Source organism: Cydia splendana, chromosome 1, assembly GCF_910591565.1.
Source record: "Cydia splendana chromosome 1, ilCydSple1.2, whole genome shotgun sequence".
NCBI classification, from domain to species: Eukaryota; Metazoa; Arthropoda; class Insecta; order Lepidoptera; family Tortricidae; genus Cydia; species Cydia splendana.
In genome coordinates, this window is record NC_085960.1 from 3,784,758 (window position 1) to 3,809,283 (window position 24,526).

At 39.7% G+C, this 24,526-nt stretch overlaps 2 protein-coding genes across 2 annotated transcripts in view; one reads left to right on the forward strand and one right to left on the reverse strand.

Moving 5' to 3' along the window:
- Positions 1-24,526, reverse strand: part of LOC134789380 (FHF complex subunit HOOK interacting protein 2A-like) — a 257,350-nt gene that overhangs the window by 208,791 nt on the left and 24,033 nt on the right. The window lies entirely within an intron of this gene.
- LOC134789502 (UDP-glucosyltransferase 2-like) lies at positions 8,856-23,041 on the forward strand. The gene is made up of 9 exons (XM_063760084.1): positions 8,856-9,133; positions 9,405-9,562; positions 10,097-10,187; positions 10,483-10,678; positions 11,394-11,588; positions 16,026-16,239; positions 16,496-16,715; positions 21,927-22,149; positions 22,776-23,041. The coding sequence occupies exons 2-9, from the start codon at positions 9,413-9,415 to the stop codon at positions 23,032-23,034; spliced, it is 1,548 nt and encodes a 515-aa protein (XP_063616154.1). The 5' UTR covers positions 8,856-9,133; positions 9,405-9,412; the 3' UTR covers positions 23,035-23,041.

Consider the following 24,526-nt stretch of genomic DNA (forward strand, 5'->3'; position numbering starts at 1 on the left):
AACGAAACGTTATTCGTCCAAGAGTTGTTCGACCAAGTGTAAGATTTGACAAATGATAAGTCTCCCAAAAGTTTAGAGGCGTTATAATAATCTGCTTTACAATAATTTTACCAATTGAAACGTTGTCATACAAAAATTTGCTAATCGTTAGTTGTCAAAGTGAAACGTCGGCAAACTGTTGGTTGGCAAATGAAATTCCGCCAAAAATAGTTCTGCGAAAAGGCAGAACACCTGTCCAAGGTATAAGCAGCACTAGCAGTAGTCTTCGTTCGTTCGTTAACAGTTGACGGTGAATACTTAGGATTACTCAGTTACTTTAATTGGTGTGTCAAATAGTTTCTGCAACTGGCTATTCAGTTTCATTTAATTAATAATTGATGTATATTTGACAACTGTAACATAAATAATACAAAAAATCCATGTTGTAATCCAAAAACCAACTTGGAATAGCTAATTAACAACACTCAAGGTCACGCCGATTTCACGCCGATCATTTATCGGCGGCGGCGGCGTGGTCAAAAAGCCCGGCGGCGGCGGCGCGCCGGCGCGGCGCATACGTCTACATGGTACAGTTGTTCTTATGCTATTGTTATTAGGTAACACAGTCATTAACTACATAGTAGCATGCAAATTTACACCTCAAACTAACACATATTTTATGATGGCCTTTATTATTCCTTAAAAAACTCACATTTAGTTACACGTATATACATAATTTTTAGGGTTCCGTACCCAAAGGGTAAAACGGGACCCTATTACTAAGACTCCGCTGTCCGTCCGTCCGTCCGCCCGTCCGTCCGTCCGTCCGTCCGTCTGTCACCAGGCTGTATCTCGTGATCTGTGATAGCTAGACAGCTGAAATTTTCACAGATGATGTATTTCTGTTGCCGCTATAACAACAAATACTAAAAACAGAATAAAATAAAGATTTAAGTGGGGCTCTCATACAACAAACGTGATTTTTGACCGAAGTTAAGCAACGTCGGGCGGGGTCAGTACTAGGATGGGTGACCGTTTTTATAGATAATGGTACGGAACCCTTCGTGTGCGAGTCCGACTCGCACTTGGCCGGTTTTTATAGCTTAAAGTAGTACATTTCATCATTATCGGTTGCATAATTTATTACCACAACTGAAACATATTATTACAGTACAACAAATATTATTACACGATTTAAAGCACTTAAAACTAATTATTTCTACTTAAACCTAAACATGCTACAACTACGTTAAAACTAAAACATAACTAAATGTAAAATACCTGCCCTAACTCACCCGCTTCCGGGAAACTCCCCAAAATGCTAGCGGCATTCCCCCTCTGAATCATAAGTTGCAAATATGCTTAATGCTATGCTGATTTTATATAACAATAGTTTACCAAATTTTTAGAACAACAAATACATTTGATTTATCAACTAGGACATACGACACATTAAACAAAATAATTGTATTATGATTAAAGGCAAACCTAGACCTTTCAAAAAGCTGCTGGCTGAATGTGTCGTGCGGTGGGCAGTGCAGTAGACCCGTTGAAAAATACAACTAGAGAACACATCTAATTTTTTTTAGGGTTCCGTACCCAAAGGGTAAAAACGGGACCCTATTACTAAGACTCCTCTGTCGGTCTATCAGTCATCAGGCTGTATCTCATAAACCGTGATAGCTACACAGTTGAAATTTTCACAGATGCATTTCTGTTGCCGCTATAACAACAAATACAAAAAAGTACGGAACCCTCGGTCAGCCGTCCGCACAGTTCGATTCGCACTTGTTAGGTTTTTTTTTTATGTTTGACTAGCTGTGCCCGCGGCTCCGCCCGCGTGGAATTTGGTCTGTGTCAGTAAGCGGCTAATTTCTAATCCTAATTTCTCTCCCTCTCCCCTGGAGGCGGAACTTGAAGTAAAGTTGACAGATGGATATGCTAGAGGACTGCAGTCCAGATAAAATATTTTACAATTAGGTACCACTAAATAAAACTACACTCCAAAATCAATAGTTTTGTTCGCCCTTATTCAAATTTTACACGTGATTTAAACGACAGAGTAGTAGATGTATATCGGACGATACAGTAAAGTATACGCGCGCGAGCGAAAACGAAGCGGCCTGCCTGGCTAGAGCGCCACTCAACGTGATCTTCTTCACACTCCTGAGGAAGACCACGTGCCCCTTGTAACCTCAATGCGTTGCGAGACTTTCGCGAATGATTGGATTTTTTTCTGGAAGGCATGGAATGTTGGTAATGCATATTAAATGCGAGTCCCAAATCGTTCGACTCCGCAAACGACCAGTGCCGGATTAAGATATTTTGATGCCCTAAGCATTTCTAGACCATGGTGCCCACTCTCCCTAGGGTCATCGAGATTACATTGAATTTATTTGGTAAGTTGAGTGACGTTCATTGTCGCATTACAGCTGAGAACGGAAATTAGTTTATTACGAAAATTGACAGTGCTGCAGCAGTAACGTTGCAACATAGTAATGCTGCTGCAGTCGTCACCCGAATGTCACCTTTATCATATCTTAGAATGTTAATTAAACGCGAGCGAAGCGTACGCGAAATTTTTTCGATATAAAAACGCAATCTGATAGACAGTTGTACATTTTTAGTTTTAGTATGGAAATCAGTCACATCATTTTATCACGAAAATTGACAGTGCTCCAGCAGTAACGTTGCAACAGAGTAATGCTGCTTCAGTCGCCATATCTTAGAAAGTAATTGAAAACGCGAGCGAAGCGAGCGCGAAATTTTTTCGATATAAAAACGCAATTTGATCGATAGTTGTACATTTTTACTTTTAGTATGGAAAGCAGTCACATCATTATATCACGAAAATTGAATGTCACCTTTATCATATGTTACAAAGTTATTGAAAACGCGAGCAAAGCGGGCGCGAAAATTTTTCGATATAAAAAACGCATTTTGATAGACAGTTGTATATTTTTACTTTTAGTGTGGAAATCAGTCACATAATTTTATCACGAAAATTGACAGTGCTGCAGCAGTAACGTTGCAACAGAGTACCTAATGCTGCTGCAGTCGCCACCCGAATGTCACCTTTATCATATCTTAGAAAGTTATTGAAAACGCGAGCGAAGCGAGCGCGACAATTTTTCGATATAAAAAACGCAATTCGATAGACAGTTGTACATTTTTACTTTTAGTATGGAAATCAGCCACAACATTATATCACGAAAATTGAATGTCACCTTTATCATATGTTAGAAAGTTATTGAAAACGCGAGCGCGAAAATTATTCGATACAAAAAACGCATTTTGATAGACAATTGTACATTTTTACTTTTAGTATGGAAATCAGTCACATCATTTTATCACGAAAATTGACAGTGCCGCGGCAGTAACGTTGCAACAGAGTAGGTACCTAATGCTGCTGCCAGCGCCACCCGAATGTCATCTTTATCATAACTTAGAAAGTTATTGAAAACGCGAGCGAAGCGAGCGCGACAATTTTTCGGACGCGCATTACTGCACAATACTGAATAATATTTTTATTCGCGATCGGCGCGACTTAGGTCGCTGCCCCGTATTTTTTCGTAATGGGTTCGCAACAACTCATAGCGAACGAGTTACTGGCGTTCGTACAGAATGCCGTAGACACCATGGACGAAGTCAGCATCAGGCAGATCTGCAAATCAAGTTTTAGTGAAGACGATATTTGCAGTGGCAAGGCGCTGCTTTTCCAGTCGCTCGGGAAAACCGACCAGATGCCATCCCGTCGGAGGGATGGGGGTGTGAAGAGTCTCCAGGACATCATTAAACTGTTCAAGGAGACCGATCCAGACGACGTGCCTGCCTTCGTTGCGAACCGGCTGGACCGGTTACCACCGGTTACCTTCGACCACGTCGACGTCACCAGGCTGCTGAAGGACATAACATTCCTGAAGACAAGTTTGGCAGAGGTGCAGTCTAAGTTAGAGGTGGCCAATAACACCATTTGTGAACTTCGTACTGAGGTAGTGACACTCCGTGACACTGTTTCGGTATGTAGGTCACACGAGGCCACTGACTTGGGCTCGTGTAGTGATGCGCGTGCAATTGTGTGCAATGCTGGGTCAGCAACGAGCGATATGACGCCAGTCCCCGCCGCCGGCCCGCCCCCCGCACCCCGCACGCCGCGTCTCGTCGTACCGTCATCTGCTCCAGTTGGTGTATCAGTGACTCCTGGTCTCGATTACGCTGCTGCTGCAAAACAAAGAAAGGCACCTCCGAAGGTGCCCGAATCTGCTTCTCGAGATGAGAAGCTACCCCGCACCGAAAAAGGTTTCCCGCAGGCGTCGAAGGAGAGGCGGCCGCGCAAGGCGCCTCGCAAGAGCCAGTGTGGCACAGCGGAGCCAGATATTGCATCTGGACTGAGGGCTGCCACGCCGAATACGGCGCTATACGTATCGCGCCTGCATGTTTCCGCCACGGCAGACGATGTGGTGGAATATCTTCGCAAGAAGACCCGTTACGAGTTGAAAGTGTTCCAGCTGCGATCGCGACATTACGTGCACTTCAGCTCGTTTGTGGTGCGCGTGCCGCGGCCGCTGCTGGAAGCCATCGCGAGCACGGACTTCTGGCCGAAGGGTGTGATATTTCGGCGGTTCCGTGGGAATCTGCCGAATCCTACACCAGAGCAAGTGACGCCGCAACAGAAAACTGCGCCACGAAAATGATTTTTTAGTATTTAAGTTTTTTATTATTGTATATATATGTTAGTTTGTAAGGTATGTATCTATGGGCCTTAGTAGCCTGAAAATAAATGCTTTGATTGATTGATTGATTGATTGATAAAAAAACGCAATTTGATAGACAGTTGTATATTTTTACTTTTAGTGTAGAATAGACGTATGCGCCGCGCCGGCGCGCCGCCGCCGCCGGGCTTTTTGACCACGCCGCCGCCGCCGATAAATGATCGGCGTGAAATCGGCGTGACCTTGAGTGTTGTTAATTAGCTATTCCAAGTTGGTTTTTGGATTACAACATGGATTTTTTGTATTATTTATGTTACAGTTGTCAAATATACATCAATTATTAATTAAATGAAACTGAATAGCCAGTTGCAGAAACTATTTGACACACCAATTAAAGTAACTGAGTAATCCTAAGTATTCACCGTCAACTGTTAACGAACGAACGAAGACTACTGCTAGTGCTGCTTATACCTTGGACAGGTGTTCTGCCTTTTCGCAGAACTATTTTTGGCGGAATTTCATTTGCCAACCAACAGTTTGCCGACGTTTCACTTTGACAACTAACGATTAGCAAATTTTTGTATGACAACGTTTCAATTGGTAAAATTATTGTAAAGCAGATTATTATAACGCCTCTAAACTTTTGGGAGACTTATCATTTGTCAAATCTTACACTTGGTCGAACAACTCTTGGACGAATAACGTTTCGTTGAAGCTACAGTTCGCTTTTCATACATTAGGCAAGTTACAAAATTATAAGAAAAAGATACATACCAAAAAATCAAAAATGGCCGAGTTGTTGGACTTTTTATAATGTATATTTTAATATTTGAAGCCAGTGGCAGCGAGCGAGCGAAGCGAGCGAGCAAGACCTTCCTGGGCAGAGCCGACTTGAATATGGTTAGGTTAGAAGACTAAGTGCCAGTTGCACCAACCACATTTGACAGACTGATCAACGTCAGCCGGCGCGCCCTGGCGCTTTATTATGAAACTTTCCATACATAAAAATTTTGCGAACTCTTTAACAATACGAACAGTTTGGTGCAACCGACCCTAAAGGAGCAAAGCTCCCGCCTTAGTCTTCGAGGTTTTTTTTTTTTCAACAACCCAATAAACGTAATTACACAGCAACTTTCGGGTCAAATATCCTAACTTTCGTGTCAAATATCTCGGCCATTTTTGATTTTGGAGAAAAGTTATTCCTACAAAACATGCTTATTTTAGCATATTGTCTACGATTACTTAAAAAATAGATGTTATAATGACACAACATCCATCGTAAATTTTACCAAGTCCTAGATTTTTGACAACTTGCGGGTCAAATATTTTGGCCATTTTTAATTTTAGCGTAAAGTTATTAAGAAAAAAGTGATTATTTCATCGAAATCTTGTAAATTATCTAAGTGTTTTGAAACCCCTGTTTTTTTCATTTTCTCAAAAAAAATTCTAAGTCCCAGAAACGGCCCCCCTTTGGTACAGTCTGACCAAATGAAACAATTGGTAAACAATAAACTAAAACATTCTACGACATGAAAGTTGGCAATTTGAAAATTGACATTATAAAACCCAGACCAAACGTTTAGTTGGTAACTGTGCGGTTGGCAAATAAAAAAAAAACATTCGATAAGTTGGGAAATGAAAATTCGGCGAAATAAGATTACGCCAAACGTGAGTTGGGAAGTGATAATCGGCCATACCCTTTTCGGCGATAAATAAGAGAACCCCTTGGACAGCTAGAAGAACGAACCCCTCCATTCTCAAAGAGCTCTATATCGCCACACATCTCTTCCCAACATGCCATGGGTGAGCCCTTAGATTCTTCGGACATATTATCCAACGCATGATGTGGAGAAACACATGAATTTAAGCCGAATGAATGGCAAACGTGCTCGAGTTGGAGCATGTGTGAGATGGTCGAACGCTATGAAGAGGTCGGCTTGCAGCAGTCTGCACCGTGCAGTCCATACGGCTTATGACCGCACGAAATGGAGACAAATTACATGTCGCGAGCCTCAGCAAAGAGAAAACGAGAAAGAAAATAGTGTGTGTGAGAAGATAGTGAGCCTGGTGCTTGTACGACAAGAAAACCATTAAAAAGAAGCCATAGCAGTCCACTATAGTCTAGCAAATGTCAAGGATATGTGGAGTTCTGTTTTGTTAAAGTACGTCATTTTTAATAGGATAAGCCAGGGGTCACCAATTAGTTTCTTCAGGGGTCCGATTTTTAAAAATAATGTGACCATCGCGGTCCGTTTCTACTTGAGTTTATTAAATAAGTATTAAAATTATATAGGTCGGCGGTCCGGATCCGGACCGCGGTCCGCCATTTGGTGACCCCTGGGATAAGCCATGGAAAGCTTGAGAAAATGGAGAGTTACAGATCGGATCGAAGGTCATTGGGACCAGGTAACCTCTTAATGCAAGCCAGTTACTAGGGAAAATAAGTTATTATACCCATCCTATATTCATTTACAAACCCTATTATACTCACAGCATATTTCTAACTATACGTAGTTAACTGACCAGTAACCTGCATTGATAAAATTTTCAGGAAAAACAAAAAAATAATGATTTTTCTTAAGAAACCTGAAAGTCAAGGTCACGCCGATTTCACGCCGAAAACACGCCGCCGCCGCCGATTTTTTGGCAAACGCCGCCGCCGATCATTTTTCAATCGGCGCACACGTCTAGTGTAGAAATCAGTCACATCATTTTATCACGAAAATTGATAGTGCTGCAGCAGTAACGTTGCAACAGAGTACCTAATGCTGCTGCAGGCGCCACCCGAATGTCACCTTTATCATAAACATCTTAGAATGTTATTGAAAACGCGAGCGAAGCGAGCGCGAAAATTTTTCGATAATTTTTGGTGCCCCCTAGACATGGTGCCCTAAGGCCCCTAAGGAAGTGCTTATTTTGCTTAAAAGGGTTAATCCGGCACTGCAAATGACAGAGGTCAATGTTTTTTTTTCAAAGTACCCACCTTCGTGGCCATTATTAAGTGCTTAAGGAGGCGATACGTATGAATATGGATTTGATATGGATGCGATATAATTACGATTAGGTATAATTCACCACGGAGAAAATAAATAATTTTATGCAAATTATACGCGTGTTGATATGTGTGTTTTTTTACCACTTCGTAACTGTGTAAACCCATTTTTAGTTTTCTTGGTTACTTAATGTTTACACAGCTCCCCAAAAGATGGCACTGTGCATTTGTGCAATGAGGGGCAATTAATTTACTGTCGTTTAATTTTATTGTATTATCAACACAATTATTCAATTAAATTTGTTGATATCCGTACGATTGATTGAAATTTTAGAAAAGGGGTCTTCTAAACTTAGAGTTAATTTGGCAAAATCCTTCCTCGGTGACTTATTTATGTCACATCGTATTAAATTCAGCGCCATCTGTTAGTTTACCAGGGTGCACATATTTGAAAAAAGTTTGCCTCTCCTTCCTAAGTAGCGCCATACGATTCAGGGGCAAACTTAAGTCAATCGAGTGTTGCGGCTACCCCCCCTTTTAGGGGTTGAATTTTTATAGCCTATAACCTGGCCGGGGATTTTCTCGACAGATTAGTAAAGTTTTCATCAAAATCCGTTCAGCCGTTTTCACGTGATGCGCGTTCAAATAAACAGACAAACAGACAAAAATTCTAAAAACTTTTGGAACGTGTTCTGTTATCGATTCTAAGTATCCCCAGCCAACTTTTTTTCAAATATCTTCCATGTACAGACTTTCGACCGTCTTCAGCTTTATTATATGTATAGATAGATAGATAGATAGATAATTAGATTTGTTTCCTAATTCATATATTTATTGCTTTTGTGGGTTTACAATAGATGTACTGATGGCAGTTGGCAGCACCATCTCTCTCGTTACACCGTAATCCCGTCTGGGATTCGTATAGGAGGTTCCAGGAAGGCGCATCTTAGTCTTTCAAAGATTGCATATCGAGAATTTATGACGGGTATCGCCATGGCCGAGAGGTCCACTCTGTCATGCTAACATAAAAAGCAGTATTTTAAATAAAGATTGGAAGCAAAAATGTAATCTAAAATCTTAATCTGAAATTTTCAAATTCATTTGTTTTTGAGATACCGCCTTTTAGCTTAGGACGGCAGCACTGTGTTAGCCGCGTAAGTTGAACAGAAGATTCCGGCCTTGGTCGTTGGAAGGCTTGGTCACTATTTCTTTATTACCTACATTTAACATCTTTTACAGTTTATAACCTATTAATGAATTCATAACATGTTGCGCATGCAACATTGCACGTTTTCAGTGTAATTAAACATACAATAAAATATTCGAATGATAACTCAAGTCTTAGTTGCATGCACAGTTGTCTCAAGAAATCTGGTGTTCGAATACATACTTCGCTCAGACACAGTCAAAAAGGAACGGCTTCGCTCTTTCCCCTCTACAGCGACTTGCTGTAAGTTGAGTAATATTATATGTACCTACCTACAAACACAAGAGATAGAAGCGACGAAAGAGCTTGTAGACGGTCTTTATCTGATAATCGGTTTTCTCCTCATTGACGCTTATGCAGTGACGTAGCTAGGCGTGGGCGAAGTGGGCCCCAAGGGGGGCACGCGCGAGGCCCTTTCGAGCACAGTGAAAGAAAAGGGAAGATGTGATTTCGCCCATGTCTAGATTACGCTACGCCACTGCTTAAGTGTTTTGTGACTATAAGTATGTTCCAGAAGCAGGAATGAGGCTCTCGGCGAGTATAGTCCTGATTTCCCTGCTGGACTGGTGCTGCTGCTACAGGATCCTGGTGGTGTTCCCTCTGCCGGGGGGCAGGAGCCACAGCATCCTCGGGGAGGGGGTCGTGCGCCATCTCCTGGCCGCCGGACACGATGTAAAACTGTTACATCATTGCAAAATTTAGCTTAAATTTAAACAGCCCAACTCTGGCCCCACCACGCATACAGGCAGGGAAAAACCCGTAATCCATCAGTAATGCTGTATCAAGTAAAGGATTCGTATAGGAGGTGCAAGTACACACTGCTTGCCCTTAGAGTTGGTCAAGGGTTCCCTAGCCTTTCAAATATAGCATAGACCAGAGAAAAGGACGAGTATATACCGCCGTGATCGGGTGGTTTAGTATTCAGGCCGTTAGCCCCGTAAGCTGATGACGCGGGTTCGATTTCCGCTTCGGCCACCGGTGGACTGGTCACTTTTTCTTTAGTGTGTGATATTTGATATCTATTTTAGTTTATAATTTATACATATATATTAGTAGTGTGACTTTAAAAAACAAATCAAAAAATATTTCATAAAATAATTTGATTTGTTTCCTAGTTAGATCTGTTGTAGATACAGAGAAGGCTTGTAGGTATCTATTCCACTTCTTAAATGACTCAGTACCGACTCAGTCTGACTCCAATTTTAGGTGACATACATCACAGGAGTCCCTTCGAAACTATCTGGTCCCAGGCTACGGCAGATCGACGTCTCAGCTACCAGGAAGGCTTTTAACCCGGGTAAGTACATAATTACGTATCATCAATGAAATGAGATTTTTTAAGTTTCTCATGACTAAATGTTTAGTTAAATTTATTCACACACATACACAATATAGACCCCGTACCTATTAAGTCCTAATCCTTAAGGTAAACTTCTCATAAATGTAGACATGCCATGCATCTGTCATGTCCTGTCAGGTCATTGAAGGTTGAAGGCGGTTGTACTTATATTGGATCCTGTACCTAGTCAACTATGTATGTAATGCATGTAGGCTCACATTTCACATTAATATTTATTAAAATCTATTTCCAGAGGACTTGTGTGACATTGACAAGGTCCTGAGGCAGGGGAAAGAGATCAATTTCAACCAGAACGTAGTAATCCACCAGCATCTAATGGTGTCTAACTATACGGCCATGCATGAAGACGTGCAGAAGTTGATGTTGGACACGAGAGAAGAGTTCGACTTGGTCATTCTTGATTGGAATCTCAATGAATTTTTAGTCGGGTAATCGCTACTTATATCCATCCAAGTGTGTCTACTGTCTGGGAATAAACACATGTATTTTCCTTGCCTTCAGGTTGCATAGATACTTCAGTGTTGTGTTAGGACCCATCAACGTGCACACTAACGCCACTGCTAAATAATCGTGATTATTTAAAATTTAACGAAAGATATTTTAAAAAAAGTAGGCCGCTACGTACTGTATTTTGTATTTAAGTAAGTACCTTTTGAATACATCAAACTAGTTTTTATCATGTTTTTATGTTGCTGGATTCGTCGCTCTATGACGACAAACAAAAACGGCCGTTTTAACTTGTCACTGTCGTTTTGTCGAATCTGTCGTTAAATTTAAATAATCACGATTAATTAGCCACTGCTAATGTGCTAGTGTGCACGTTGATAGGCTCTTAAGTAAGAGAATTATGAGTATTATGACTTTTATGTCATTTGATTCGTTTTGTGCTATAGGTTCAACTCGAAGGCATTGAGATTACACACACTGTGTTCTGTGAATTCCTTTATTCACCTGTGCCGTCTGCATAACGGACGCGTGTCGCGTGTACGCGTAATAGACGTTCGTATACTTATAAGAAACGGCTCACCGCTTGCGTGGCGTGAGCGTACATGGCTCCAGTACTTTAGTGCAGTGCTCTTACATACAACTTCGCAATTAAATGACTGAAAATCACCAATAAGCGCGTCTTGTAACTTATCGCAGTTTGTCTTCCGTGTTCAACTGCCCGTTCATCTGGCTGTCCTCGCTGGAGCCCCACGGGTTGGTGCTGTCCCTGGTAGACGAATGGACGGACCCGTCCTACGTTCCCGCCGGCCACTCCAGGGCCATCCCGCCGTTCACGTTCGCACAGCGGATCAGGGAGTTGTGGCACATCGCCAAGGTCAAATATTTCAAATGGTAAGTTTTATTATATGTACGGTGAACACAAAAATATATTCATCTTTATAATCTACTAGGGATGTACCGACTAGTCGGGAAAGCCGACTATCCGGCCTCATTTGTAGTCGGCGACTAGTCGGCAAAAATGGTCGATTAGTCGGCACTTTATAAGTGATAGACAATCAGGGCAAAAAGAAATAAACAGCAAATATTTACCATTAACTTTTCACCTATTTTACCGAAATTCCTATTTAGGGTGCTTATGAAAACTTTTGTTCGAATTATTGACCGTGTGGTCGCTTTCTTGTCCGGTTGTCGTATGAATAGCCTTAGGATTTTATTATTTATATTATTTTATTTTTTAGCGTTACTATAATATGATGAATAGCGCGACGCAGGGGGAAAAACGTTTGTTTTTTAAGTGATCTGAACCGAACTTAAACGAAACTAATGATCTGGCCGACTAGCCGACTAGTCGGCCGACTAATCGGCCATCCGAGCGCCGATTAGTCGGCTAGACGGCTAGTCGGCCAAATCAATAGTCGGTACATCACTATAATCTACTCGTAGCCGCTTTACCGCTATACCTATACTATAGTTTATTATAGAGATGCACTGGATATTCGGTTACTAACCGGTATCCGGCCTATCCGGACATTAATTTACTATCCGGCCGGATACCGGATAGTATCATTGCTTGCTTTTGGAGTAAACAAATTGAATTTAAGAAACAGACACGGTCATAGTCGTACTTGTTGACCGAAGCGAAGCGAAGGTCTACGTTTTGACTCGGGCATTTTGCTTTCGTATGTCCGGATGTTCTCCTCTACAGGTCGCAATTCTTAACCGATTCTCGTGAAATTTTGTGACCGAATTTTATGACTAAATAAAAATTTTTTGTCAATCCGGTTTTTGGAAATTTTTAAAAATGGCGGAGTCGTGATACCTGGCGCCTAAACAAATTGTCGTATCGATATCATAAGACTTTTTTCTTTTTGAGACATGTTTACAGAGTTAATAGCAAAAAATGCAGAAAAAAATTATCGCTGGTTTAGGCGGTATTTAGATATTTAATTTTAACTAATTTTAATTTGAGAAGGAGTAGCTAAATTTCGTCAACCCATCTAAGAACTATTTGGCTCAGTTTGTAAACGTTCGCTTTTTCTGTTTGCACAGAGGGTCTGGGTTCGATCCCCAGTAATTGTATGCTGGGATATTATAACTTTTTGTATTTTTTTACACATAAATTTCGTATTGTTTTTCTTTAATTTACTATACACCGTATTTTTATTGAATTCCATTAACTTCGGGGTATATAGTTAAGTACGTTTATAAGAACTAAATGGCATAGTTAATTTTCAAAAAAAAAATTTTTTTTTGTTTTCTTTTTTGTTTTTTTTTTTGTTTAAAAAGTAATTAAATGTAGCATATAGCGTTGTTGTAACACGGGCATTACATTTAACTCAACCAAACAATTGAAATCTGTGACATATCAATGTCATTTCGTACATCAATCGACCGAGATTGTACTTAATTTTAGTAGCAAATGTATGAACTCATTCTAAACACTAATCAATATGTAAGCCGGCCCTAAGGCAAGTGTACACGCTTGTAGAGGCCTATAGTAAAAAAATAAATTATGGATTATCTCCGAAATGGACTTAATTAGAACATCGGTGTCTTTGAGAAAGTTACTTGATATAAGCTCAGGAATGCACCCTTGAAATTAACGGAAATAAAAAAAAACACTGTGTATTTAAAGCTCTTAGCACCATGTTATTTCAAGCTCTGCTCGCGAGGTCTACAGCTCACAGAGCCACTAGTTATTTTTAAACAATTTAAACATTCCACTGACTTGCACGCGGGTGGATTTCATCACAAAAAATTTCACCATACAATTTTTTTTTTTAATGTTTAATTTAACACGATTCTAGCTGGGTAAAGTAATAGGGGGCTGTATATTGAGGATATTTATGGTATTTATACAATCATTTGTGGCTTATATTTGAAATTATCGCTTTCGAAAAATAAAAACGCAAGATGGTGATGACAACCATGGTATGGTAATGACTCTTTTATAGACGGTAATGACACTGCATGTACGGTAATGACGATTTGGGAACTAATTTATATATGTATTTAAAACGTATTAATAAAACAAAAACTTTTTTTAATTGTAAGGCTTTAGAACTTTAATAAACATTACAAATAACATGTTTTTGAACATAAGACTAGCTACATACATTATTTTTAGAAAATTATAAAAAATACATTTTATTCATATAAATAAATATATAACAAGTATTTTTATTGTTAATTTTAAATAATTTATATTCCGTAACAGGCAATTTATGTATTCATTTATTTTTTTCGGTTTTTTCAATGTTAAATCATATTAACAATATTGTACTCTTATTATCAGTTTAAATCCGCATTATCTTTTATCTACTGCATAACTTGGTATTTATATCATATTATAAAATTGCTGGCTTACCAATGAGCTTAATTGTTATGATATATTACTTTTTTTTTTATAATTTGATTCATTGCATAATTTTGTATTTTTGTTGTTTTATAAATTAACTTTAAAAATAGCTATAATGATTTAAATCCATATATATGTTGTTTAATAGCTAAACATTAATATATAATCAGTGTTTTATAAGTTGCAAGACCCCTACTTGTAATGCATGTCATAAGTTACAAAATGTTAGGTATTGGGTCCGGTGACTACCCAATGGTATAATTATTAATTGCTGTAATTATATACATCAATTAATATAATATTATCAAAAAACATAAGGCCATCACGATAGTGAGCCAGTACCGTAGCCTATGGTCGCTTAAAACTTAATATATGTTGCTTGTTTAAATACTTTGTTTTAACACGACTAACATGCAATTACAGACTCTAAGTTGCACGATTTACATTATTAGATTATAAAAAAAAACATTTGTATGTTCTAAGTTCTAAGTGACCTAAATGTTGCCTACTTCAGTCAAAATGTTATTTAAAAACTAACCATCCTCTAGTGTGAAAGAAATAGTTATATCTTCTTCTACATTTATAAGGTAGACATTATATAGTGTTAGAAGACATAGAGAACGTTTTTCAAACATACAGCTTAATTTCATAATGAATTATAGCAAAATAACTAGAAAAGTTTCTGAGAACCGTCATCACCATACACATGAAATCATCACCGGTCGTCATTTTTTCCCGGTGATGATGGGTATGGTGTTGACGATTTGAGAGTTTCTTGTTTTTATTTCTAGAATACGAATAATAGTAGTTTAATGTCTATGCTACACAATAAACTTCATGTAGTTTGCCATTCATTTCAGTAATTATTTCTAATATATCATTTGTAACTTTTTTAAACCAAAGCATAACGGTGATGATGCTCTGTTGTGACAAACTACGTTTTACAAATTTGTTCGTAATATTTCTCACGATTCAATGATGTGACTTTATAGTGAAATCATTTTTGGCATTCTATATTAAAGTGAAAAATAGGGCAAGGACCTTTAGCGGTATTTCGTTGTTCATACACGGAGATAAGCTCACATTGACATTACCATGACGGTGTTGACGAATATTCGTGACAAAATTTTAAATATTTTTAAATGTACTTTCTCGGTGAAGGAATTATTGCATATTTTGTCATGTGTTAAACAACAACATGGAAAAGATATAAGTAAAAGAAAAATCGCAATCGTACGATAGGTATGCTATAATTTTCGCTGGAAACAAAAAGGTTCAGATTTTTCCGGTAGACGGTGATGATTTTAGACACATAAAACATTTTATATAAAAAAAACTATTAAGTTATTGGAGATGGTAATTGAAGGAACATGAAGATAATAGTTCTTAAAAACATATAAAAAAGTTGCAACTCGCACAACCTACTAGTTTTTTTTATAAAGACCGAACCATAAGTTTTCGCAGGATTTTGAAATCCACCCACGCGCACTCATTTCGAACCTAGAAATGTGTCCGCGCGAACGTTTCTAGGAAACAGGTCAAACCTGCAGAATGCGCACCTGAAAAACCGAAATGTAGGTATAGTTCCTCTGGCCGAATATTCGGCGGCCGGATACCGGATATTCGGCCGATAGTCAACCCGAATATCCGGTATCCGGTATCCGGCCAAACAACTATCCGTTGCATCTCTAGTTTAATATCTAGATAAAACAGATTAAGAACGGTGTTGATGGTACAACACAGAACCGTAAGTTGTAAAATGGTCCTTCGAGCCGGATAAACCGATGTATTTTTTAAACGTTCATTTCCACAATTTACCCTCGATCTCTATTTATAACAGATCCGTTAGTAGGTAAATCTTCTGTGACTTACCTACATTCTGATTTAGCCAAGAAAAAACTTAATATTATCGGTCAATTTACACAATTTTACTTTTAATAATAAATACTCAACTTAAATGCTATTTACAGGCAGCTAATGTCTGAAGAACAAGTACTATTTGAGCGGGCGTTCGGCCCCGCGGTCGCCATGCGAGGCCGGCAGCTGCCTCTACTGGAGGACGTGAAATACAACGCGTCTCTGGTGCTGGGCAACTCGCATGTGTTGACCGGACAGGCCACCAAGCTGCCGAGGAGCTATGTGCCCATAGCTGGGTACCATATTCAAGAAAAACCTTTACCTGCAGTAAGCGCGACTTTATGGTGCATTTTATAAAGATACTTCAAGATGACAAACTAAAAATACTTCAGGGAATTATTAATTTGATGATAATCAATTAATCGATGGTCACAGTCCGTCAGAATACCTACATAATCTGTACATATCCCACATAAGACACAAAATGAAACAAAAGCAAAGAGAAGAATTTTCATGTAGGTACTATTTGGAGTAGAATTGTTGCGCACAAATGGTACATTGAATTTTGTTCTTGACTTTTCAGGATTTGCAAAGGATCATGGATGACGCCGAAAATGGGGTAATTTACTTCAGTATGGGGACCATGTTGCAAGCCAAGCGCATGCCTGAGACCCTGAAGCAGGGTCTCCTGGCCATGTTAGGGAGTTTAAGACAAACTGTCATTTGGAAACTGGAAGAAACACCGGAAAATGTGCCGAAGAATGTCCACATTTTCAGTTTTGCACCGCAGCAGAGTATTTTAGGTAAGGGCTTGAAAAGTTGAGCCTCATTTGATATCGCTTGCTTCCTCTAACGCATTTTATAACTACATCCCCGTCCCTTACTTAAGTTAGGTTAGGTTACAGTTTTATTGCAAATTGATGTCACGGTAGAATATTCAACGGCCTCCTAGCCTAGTCGGTAGTGACCCTGCCTACGAAGCAGGAGGTCCCGGGTTCGAATCCTGGTAAGGGCATCTATTTGTGTGTTCATCATAAATATTTGTTTCTGAGTTATGGATGTTTTCTATGTATATAAGTATTTATATATACAGTGGAACCTGGATAATTGCAATTTCAAGGGACCGGCCCTTTTTTGTCAATTAACCAGGTTTTTCATTTAAGCAGGTCGTGTCAATTAACGAGGTTCACAAAATCGTTGTGTCAATTATAGAGGTTTTCATTAATAGAGGTTGCGTTCTGACAAATTTATTTTATGGAGGTGCAAATAACCATTGAAAGTAGATTTACACGCTTACGTTCTGGGTTTCTGGTCTATATATATATAGCTTCTGTCTATACTTGCACTTTTACACTACATTAATTACTACTTTATTTTCTTACTAGCTGTGCCCGCGGCTCCGCCCGCGTGGAATTCGGTCTGTGTCAGTAAGCGGCTAATTTCTAATCCTAATTTTTCTCCCTATCCCCTGGAGGCGGAACTTGAAGTAAAGTTGACAGATGGATATGCTAGAGGACTGTAGTCCAGATAAAATATTTTACTAAATTAGGTACCACTAAATAAAACTTCAATCCAAAATCAACAGTTTTTTTGGCCTTACGAGTATTCAAATTTTACACGTGATTTAAACGACAGAGAGATGTATATCGGACGATACAGTAAGGTATACGCGCGCGAGCGAAAGCGAAGCGCCCTTTTTTTTTTTTGACGGAGTGGGAATGCGTTTATGCACGGTGTGTGGGACTCGCCGCTTCTTTCCCCTCTCCTGGCAAGAGAGGGGGAGAATTTGGCCCTACCCACTAAACCCACTCCGGCGTTTCACCCTCTCTGCCGTTCGTGAGGGCGCACTGGGATCGACTGGGATGACATTCCACCATGGCGCCCTCCGGCAGCCCCGGCTTATCGCCAGGGCTCCCCTCACAATGGGGGAGGATCAGAAACGCTTGATCCCCCCCTCCTCCGACGACGTGTATGGGGCCGTACAATGCGGGTACGGTACCCGCTGACCCTAAGCGAAAAGCGGCCTGCCTGGCTTTTTTCGATATAATAACGCAATTTGATAGACAGTTGTACATTTTAACTTTTAGTATGGAAATCAGTCACATAATTTTAACACGAAAATTGACAGTGCTGCAGCAGTAACGTTGCAGCAGAGTAATGCTGCTGCAGTTGCCATATCTTAGAAAGTTATTGAAAACGCGAGCGAAGCGAGCGCGAAAATTTTTCGATATAAAAACGTAATTTGATAGACAGCTGTACATTTTTACTTTTAGTATGGAAATCAGTCACATTTTTATCACGAAAATTGACAGTGCTGCAGTAGTAACGTTGAAGCATAGTAATGCTGCTGCAGTTGCCATATCTTAGAAAGGTATTGAAAACGCGAGCGAAGCGAGCGCGAAAATTTTTCGATATAAAAACGTACATATACAGTTGTACATTTTTACTTTTAGTATGGAAATCAGTCACATCATTTTATCACGAAAATTGACAGTGCTGCAGCAGTAACGTTGCAACAGAGTAATACTGCTGCAGTTGCCATATCTTAGAAAGTTATTAAAAACGCGAGCGAAGCGAGCGCGAAAATTTTTCGATATAAAAACGCAATTTGATAGACAGTTGTACATTTTTACTTTTAGTCCCAACCAGGCGCGAATCCAGGGTTTCATACAGAGAAGGGATGGGACAGTTTTCTATCAGCCTAGCTTCGCATAGAGCTCGATATTTAAGGGTCTCAGCGAGGTTGTACAGAAAAGATGCAAGAAAGCAGAGCTTGGAATTGACCAAGTGAATGTGAAGTGTGAGCAAGGCAGAAGGCCCAGCTGCGAAAGAGGAAAGCTTGGATTTGGATCCACGCCCAAGTGTAATTAAGGCAGAAGATCAACTTTGCCATAAGGCAGAAAACCTCGCATAAGACCTGACGCCGAACTGCAAAAGAGTGGCTTGAAATCGAATCTATGTAATCACGACTCTTCTACTGCTCGCTCTTTGGCTTCGCTCGAAAGCGCTACTTGATAGGATGCTTTTAGTTTTCGGCTTTCACGGGGCCCCTTATAACACTTTGACAGTTAGGTCTCAGGATCGCGGCTAAGGAGCAACTCGGCTTGGCCGACAAATGTGGCGTGCAAGAAAGCAAAATTCGCTATAAAATCGGTAACCTATGTCGAAAAAATCGGCTGGCCGCAAGCCCGAAAGCAAGATTTTTTTCCATGACTTTAAGGGCCTCCGCGTAAGGTCAAATCGAAAGCCTACGTTGGAGATGTTCTTACTACTTACTCTTTTACTTGATCCCTACGAGCCTTCGTTATTAGATGGGTACTTGTACATGTATAAAAGTTTCATGTAGGTACCTACTCCACGACGACTGCAATGCTGATGCAGCCTGCGCGTTTTTTTTTGCCTACGGTTTTGGTGCCCCCTAGACGTGGTGCCCTAAGCAAGTGCTTATTTTGCTTAAAAGGGTTAATCCGGCACTGCAAATGACAGCTAGAGGTCAATGTTTTTTTTTTCAAAGTACCCACCTTCGTTGTCATTATTAAGTACTTAAAGGCGGCAACACCTACTTATGAATATGGATTCGATATGGGTGCGATATAATTACGATTAGGTATAATTAATTCATGATCGAGAAAATTTTTAATTTTAAATAATTATGCAATTATATGCATGTTGATATGTGTGTTTATTTTACCACTACGTAACTATGTAAACTCATTTTTATTTTTCTTGATTACTTAATGTTTACTCAGTTCCCCAAAAGATGGCACTGTGCAATGAGGGGCAATTAATTTATTGTCGTTTAATTTTGTTGTATTATAAATTTATTAAATCAACATAATTATTTAATTATTTTTGTTGATATCCGTACCCCCTCTAGAGTTAATTTGGCAAAATCTTTCCTCGGCGGCTTATTCATGTCACAACGTATTAAATGCAGCGCCATCTGTTAGTTTACCAGGATACTCAATAGTGGTAGCACATATGTGAAAAAGTTTGCCCCTCCTTCCTAAGTATCGCCATAAGATTCAGGGGCAAACTTAAGTCAATCGACTGTTGTGGCTACCCCCCCTTTTAGGGGTTGAATTTTTATAGCCTATAACCTGGCCGGGGATTTTCTCGACAGATTAGTAAAGTTTTCATCAAAATCCGTTCAGCCGTTTTCACGTGATGCGCGTTCAAATAAACAGACAAACAGATAAACAGATAAACAGACAAACAGACAAAAATTCTAAAAACTTTTGGAACGTGTTCTGTTATCGATTCTAAGTATCCCCAGCCAACTTTTTTTCAAATATCTTCCATGTACAGACTTTCGACCGTCTTCAGCTTTATTATATGTAGGTATAGATGTATAGATAGATAGATAGATGTATAGATAGATTAATCATTTGGGTTTAAAAAATTCCCTTGAATTGTAGAAGAAAGTTTTATTGGAATGTAAAAAGCATACTTTGTTTTTGATTTAATTAAAACTATTTCACCTACTACAGGCTGTGATAGATACCCAATAAATAAATTGAATTCTGGATGAAGATATAAATAAAATGATCATTGCTATTAAAATATTGTTTCTGCTGTCTACAACTACATTATTTCAATTACAGAGGTAATAAGTAAGACTCGTTTCAATAATAGAGGTAAAAAGAAGAGCAAAAATAACGGATTTTTTTAGCACAGTGTCAATTATAGAGGTCTTAGTTGCGACGTGGTCAATTACAGAGGCAAAATTACGAAAAGCCCTAAAATCTAAATTGCAATTATAGAGGTTCCAAAATTTCAATTATAGAGGCCTTTTGGTCTCAAGGGACCGGGACCGGACTTTTGGTTGCAATTATTGAGGTTTTCCATTTATCCAGGTGCCAATTAACCAGGTTTCACTGTATGTGTATATTATATATATCGTCGTCTAGTACCCACAGCACAAGCCTTATTGAGCTTACTGTGGGACTAGGTCGATCTGTGTAAAATTGTCATATAATATTTCTTTATTTATTATTTATAATATTAAAAAAGTTAACGTTACTACAGATATTCCGTGCGTGACTGTTTCTCACGATTAACTTACAATTAAAATACTGCTGATAATATTGACGTAAGATATGTCGTTTCAATTTACTTGTCTTCACGATTGTGCCTAATTAGCTATAAGAATACTTTCTATACCCTTTATAGGGTGCCATGTGATTCTATTATTTTATTATAACAACTATATATGTAACATGAACACCATGGTTGGCAATAAACGATTTCTGATTTCTAACTAATGGGGCTCATTGGCCTCTAAATATAACCGTATTTAGTCGTCTTCGAACACCACTTTACCTGCCTATTTGGTCCGTGCATGACTGTGGCGCAGCCCTATAGTGGATGTGGGCAATGGTGCTAAATTTGACAGTTTGGAGCTGCAAAAAGATGAAGATCATATTTTTGAAAGTTCATATTTTCACCAAGTCGTGCGTTAGCGTCGCTTGCATTTGCCCCACCAACGACTTCGCATATTGCTAATAGGCAGGTAATGAACCAATGTTCAAGGACTATGGTATAAAATACCGTCAGGTTGAGCAAAGTAACGAGTAGGACATAGACACCAGGAGCCCTATGGCACGAAGTTGGTTCTCCCGTGTACAAATACAAATATTATGCTACTAGCAAACTTGGAGTCCAATGTTTCATTTGCCAAAAAACGTTTTCTTTTTTTAAATCGTCGGATTTTCTGAAGGGTCACAAATGTAATTACTCCTACACTTTACAAGATACCTTTTCACAGAAATAGTTTATTATAATAGGAATAAAAAAAAACATTACAACACATGTATTTACGTAACAATAACAAGTAATATTCCCCCGACTCAGCATGGTGTTAGCCTGGATGGGCCACATCTTTATCTAGGTACTTTTCAAAATTTTTGAAAAATACCTAAGATATGGTTTTTAATTAAAAATAAAACATCGATATATTTCGAGGTAGCGATATCCAGTAGTTGGTAGTTGCTCGCATAAAATATTTCTCGCAGCTCACCCTAACTGCATCCTATTCATCACCCACGGCGGATTGCTGTCCACCAACGAAGCCCTCCACTTCGCCGTCCCAATCCTCGGTGTCCCCGTATTCGGAGACCAGTTCCAAAACGTGTACCGAGCGGTCCAGAAGGGGTTCGCGGGACAGGTTCGGCTGAGCCACGACGAGCTTCCACGAGATTTGAAATTAGCAATCGAAGAGATGATTGGAAATCCCAAGTAGGTGCAGTAGATAGTACAAGATTATTTTAGTTTCAAAGTTTTTATTGTAGGTATATAAGAATCAACTATGATTCACCAATTAGAGCTGGATGTGACGGCTGTAAGCAGCCCCTGTGTTATAAGTAACACAGGGGTGTCATGTGTGAAAGTGGCGATTGAAGAACTCCTAAGTAGATGCAAGGGTATCCCATTCTTATAGTTAGGTGCGGTTGATTTAAAATTCCACTGAGAAAAATATGTCATGGAATGGAAGTAAGTTTTTAATGATCGTAGAACTTCATCGAAAAACAAATAAACAGCATTGAAAACAGATAGTAAAAAAATAATCATTGTTTTTTTTATTTAAGCTTGAAGTTAATATAGGGCTTTATATATATATATATATATATATATATATATATATATAAAGTGTATATCGTGATGTACCAACTTGCAAAATTGCAGTATTATGTTTAGCATTTGTTTAAACATTTTGCAATAGTATTATTGATCACTACACTTTTATTATCGGTCGCAAACAAGCATACCTAATACCTACTCCGCTTGATGATGTGGTTTATTTGAAAGTGACGTCTTTGTTTGTGAATTACTCCATTTTTTTTCTCAATATAAAATCATTTCAGGTACCGAGAGAAAGTGAAAGAGTTGTCGTCCATCTACCACGACCGGCGTGCGCCCGGCTCGGAGCTGGTGCACTGGGTGGAGCACGTGGTGCGCACGCGCGGCGCGCCGCATCTGCGCTCTCCTGCGCTCCTGGTGCCCTGGTACCAGAAGATGTACCTCGATCTGTTGGCCCTGGTATTTGTACTTGTTTTACTAAGTGCTTTTGTTATAAGAAGGTTAATGTCGAAGAAGATTGATGTGAATAAAAAGAATGAGTAAATGAGTATTTTTTTTGGTTTTATTAAATTGATGGTCACCTATATGATATGTTCCAATGTGAACCCCTTAGATGCAACAGACTGACTATTCTATTGACTACCTTTAAACGAGCAATTCTTGTATATTTATTTATATATTCATATATTTCAGGGATCTCTGAAATGGCTCTAACGATTTCGATGAAATTTGCTATATAGGGGTTTTCGGGGTTGAAAAATCGATCTAGCTAGGTCTTATCTTCGGCCATTGAGAGTCAAGGTGAGGCATTGGCAGTTAGCCTAGATAGCGAAGGCGTTCGATCGGGTCTGGCATTGGGGTCTCCTGTCGAAGTTACCATCTTATGGATTGCCATAATATGCAAATGGCCCACCGGATTAGCAAGCTGAAGTGGCAATGGGCAGGCCACATTGCACGCAGAGAAGATGGCCGATGGGGTCGAAAAGTGCTCGAGTGGAAACCACGGACTAGCAAGCGCAGCGTAGGACGTCCACCCACAAGATGGACAGACGACCTTGTTAAGGTCGCCGGAAGACGCTGGATGCGGGTCGCTTCCAACCGGCACGTATAGAGGTCCAAGGGGGAGGCCTATGTTCAGCAGTGGACGTCTTATGGCTGAGATGATGATGATGAATATGCAAATGGATCGCTAGCTTTTTGTCCGGCAGACGCATACGAGCCGTAGTAGACGGAAGCTGCTCCGATAGCATGGACATTAACGCTGGCGTTCCGCAAGGTTCTGTGCTATCCCCAACGCTGTTTTTGCTGCACATCAATGCCATGTTGTCTATCGATATTCATTGCTATGCAGACGACAGTACTGGAGATGCCTATTACACAGGCCGTGCCAATATCCCTCGTTCTGTGGTGCTGGAGAGTCGTGAAAAGCTTGTGTCGGACATTGAGAGCACTCTATAGACCCTGAGTACTATCTTGTGTCAAAGATCTTGTTGAGACGAATCAAACGAGCTCAAACACGAAGTGGCTTAGTTGCATGGTTGATTGGTACCGGTGACCACATTCCGGCTCCATCATTAGACCTTGAGTACTATCTTGTGTCAAAGATCTTGTTGAGACGAATCAAACGAGCCTAAACACGAAGTGGTTTAGTTGCATGGTTGATTGGTACCGGTGACCACCTTCCGGCTCCATCATCAGACCCTGAGTACTATCTTGTGTCAAAGATCTTGTTGAGACGAATCAAACGAGCCCAAACACGAAGTGGTTTAGTTGCATGGTTGATTGGTACCGGTGACCACCTTCCGGCTCCATCATCAGACCATGAGTACTATCTTGTGTCAAAGATCTTGTTGAGACGAATAAAACGAGCCTAAACACGAAGTGGTTTAGTTGCATGGTTGATTGGTACTGGTGACCACCTTCCGGCTCCATCATCAGACCCTGAGTACTATCTTAAGTCAAAGATCTTGTTGAGCCGAATCAAACGAGCCCAAACACGAAGTGGTTTAGTTGCATGGTTGATTGGTACCGGTGA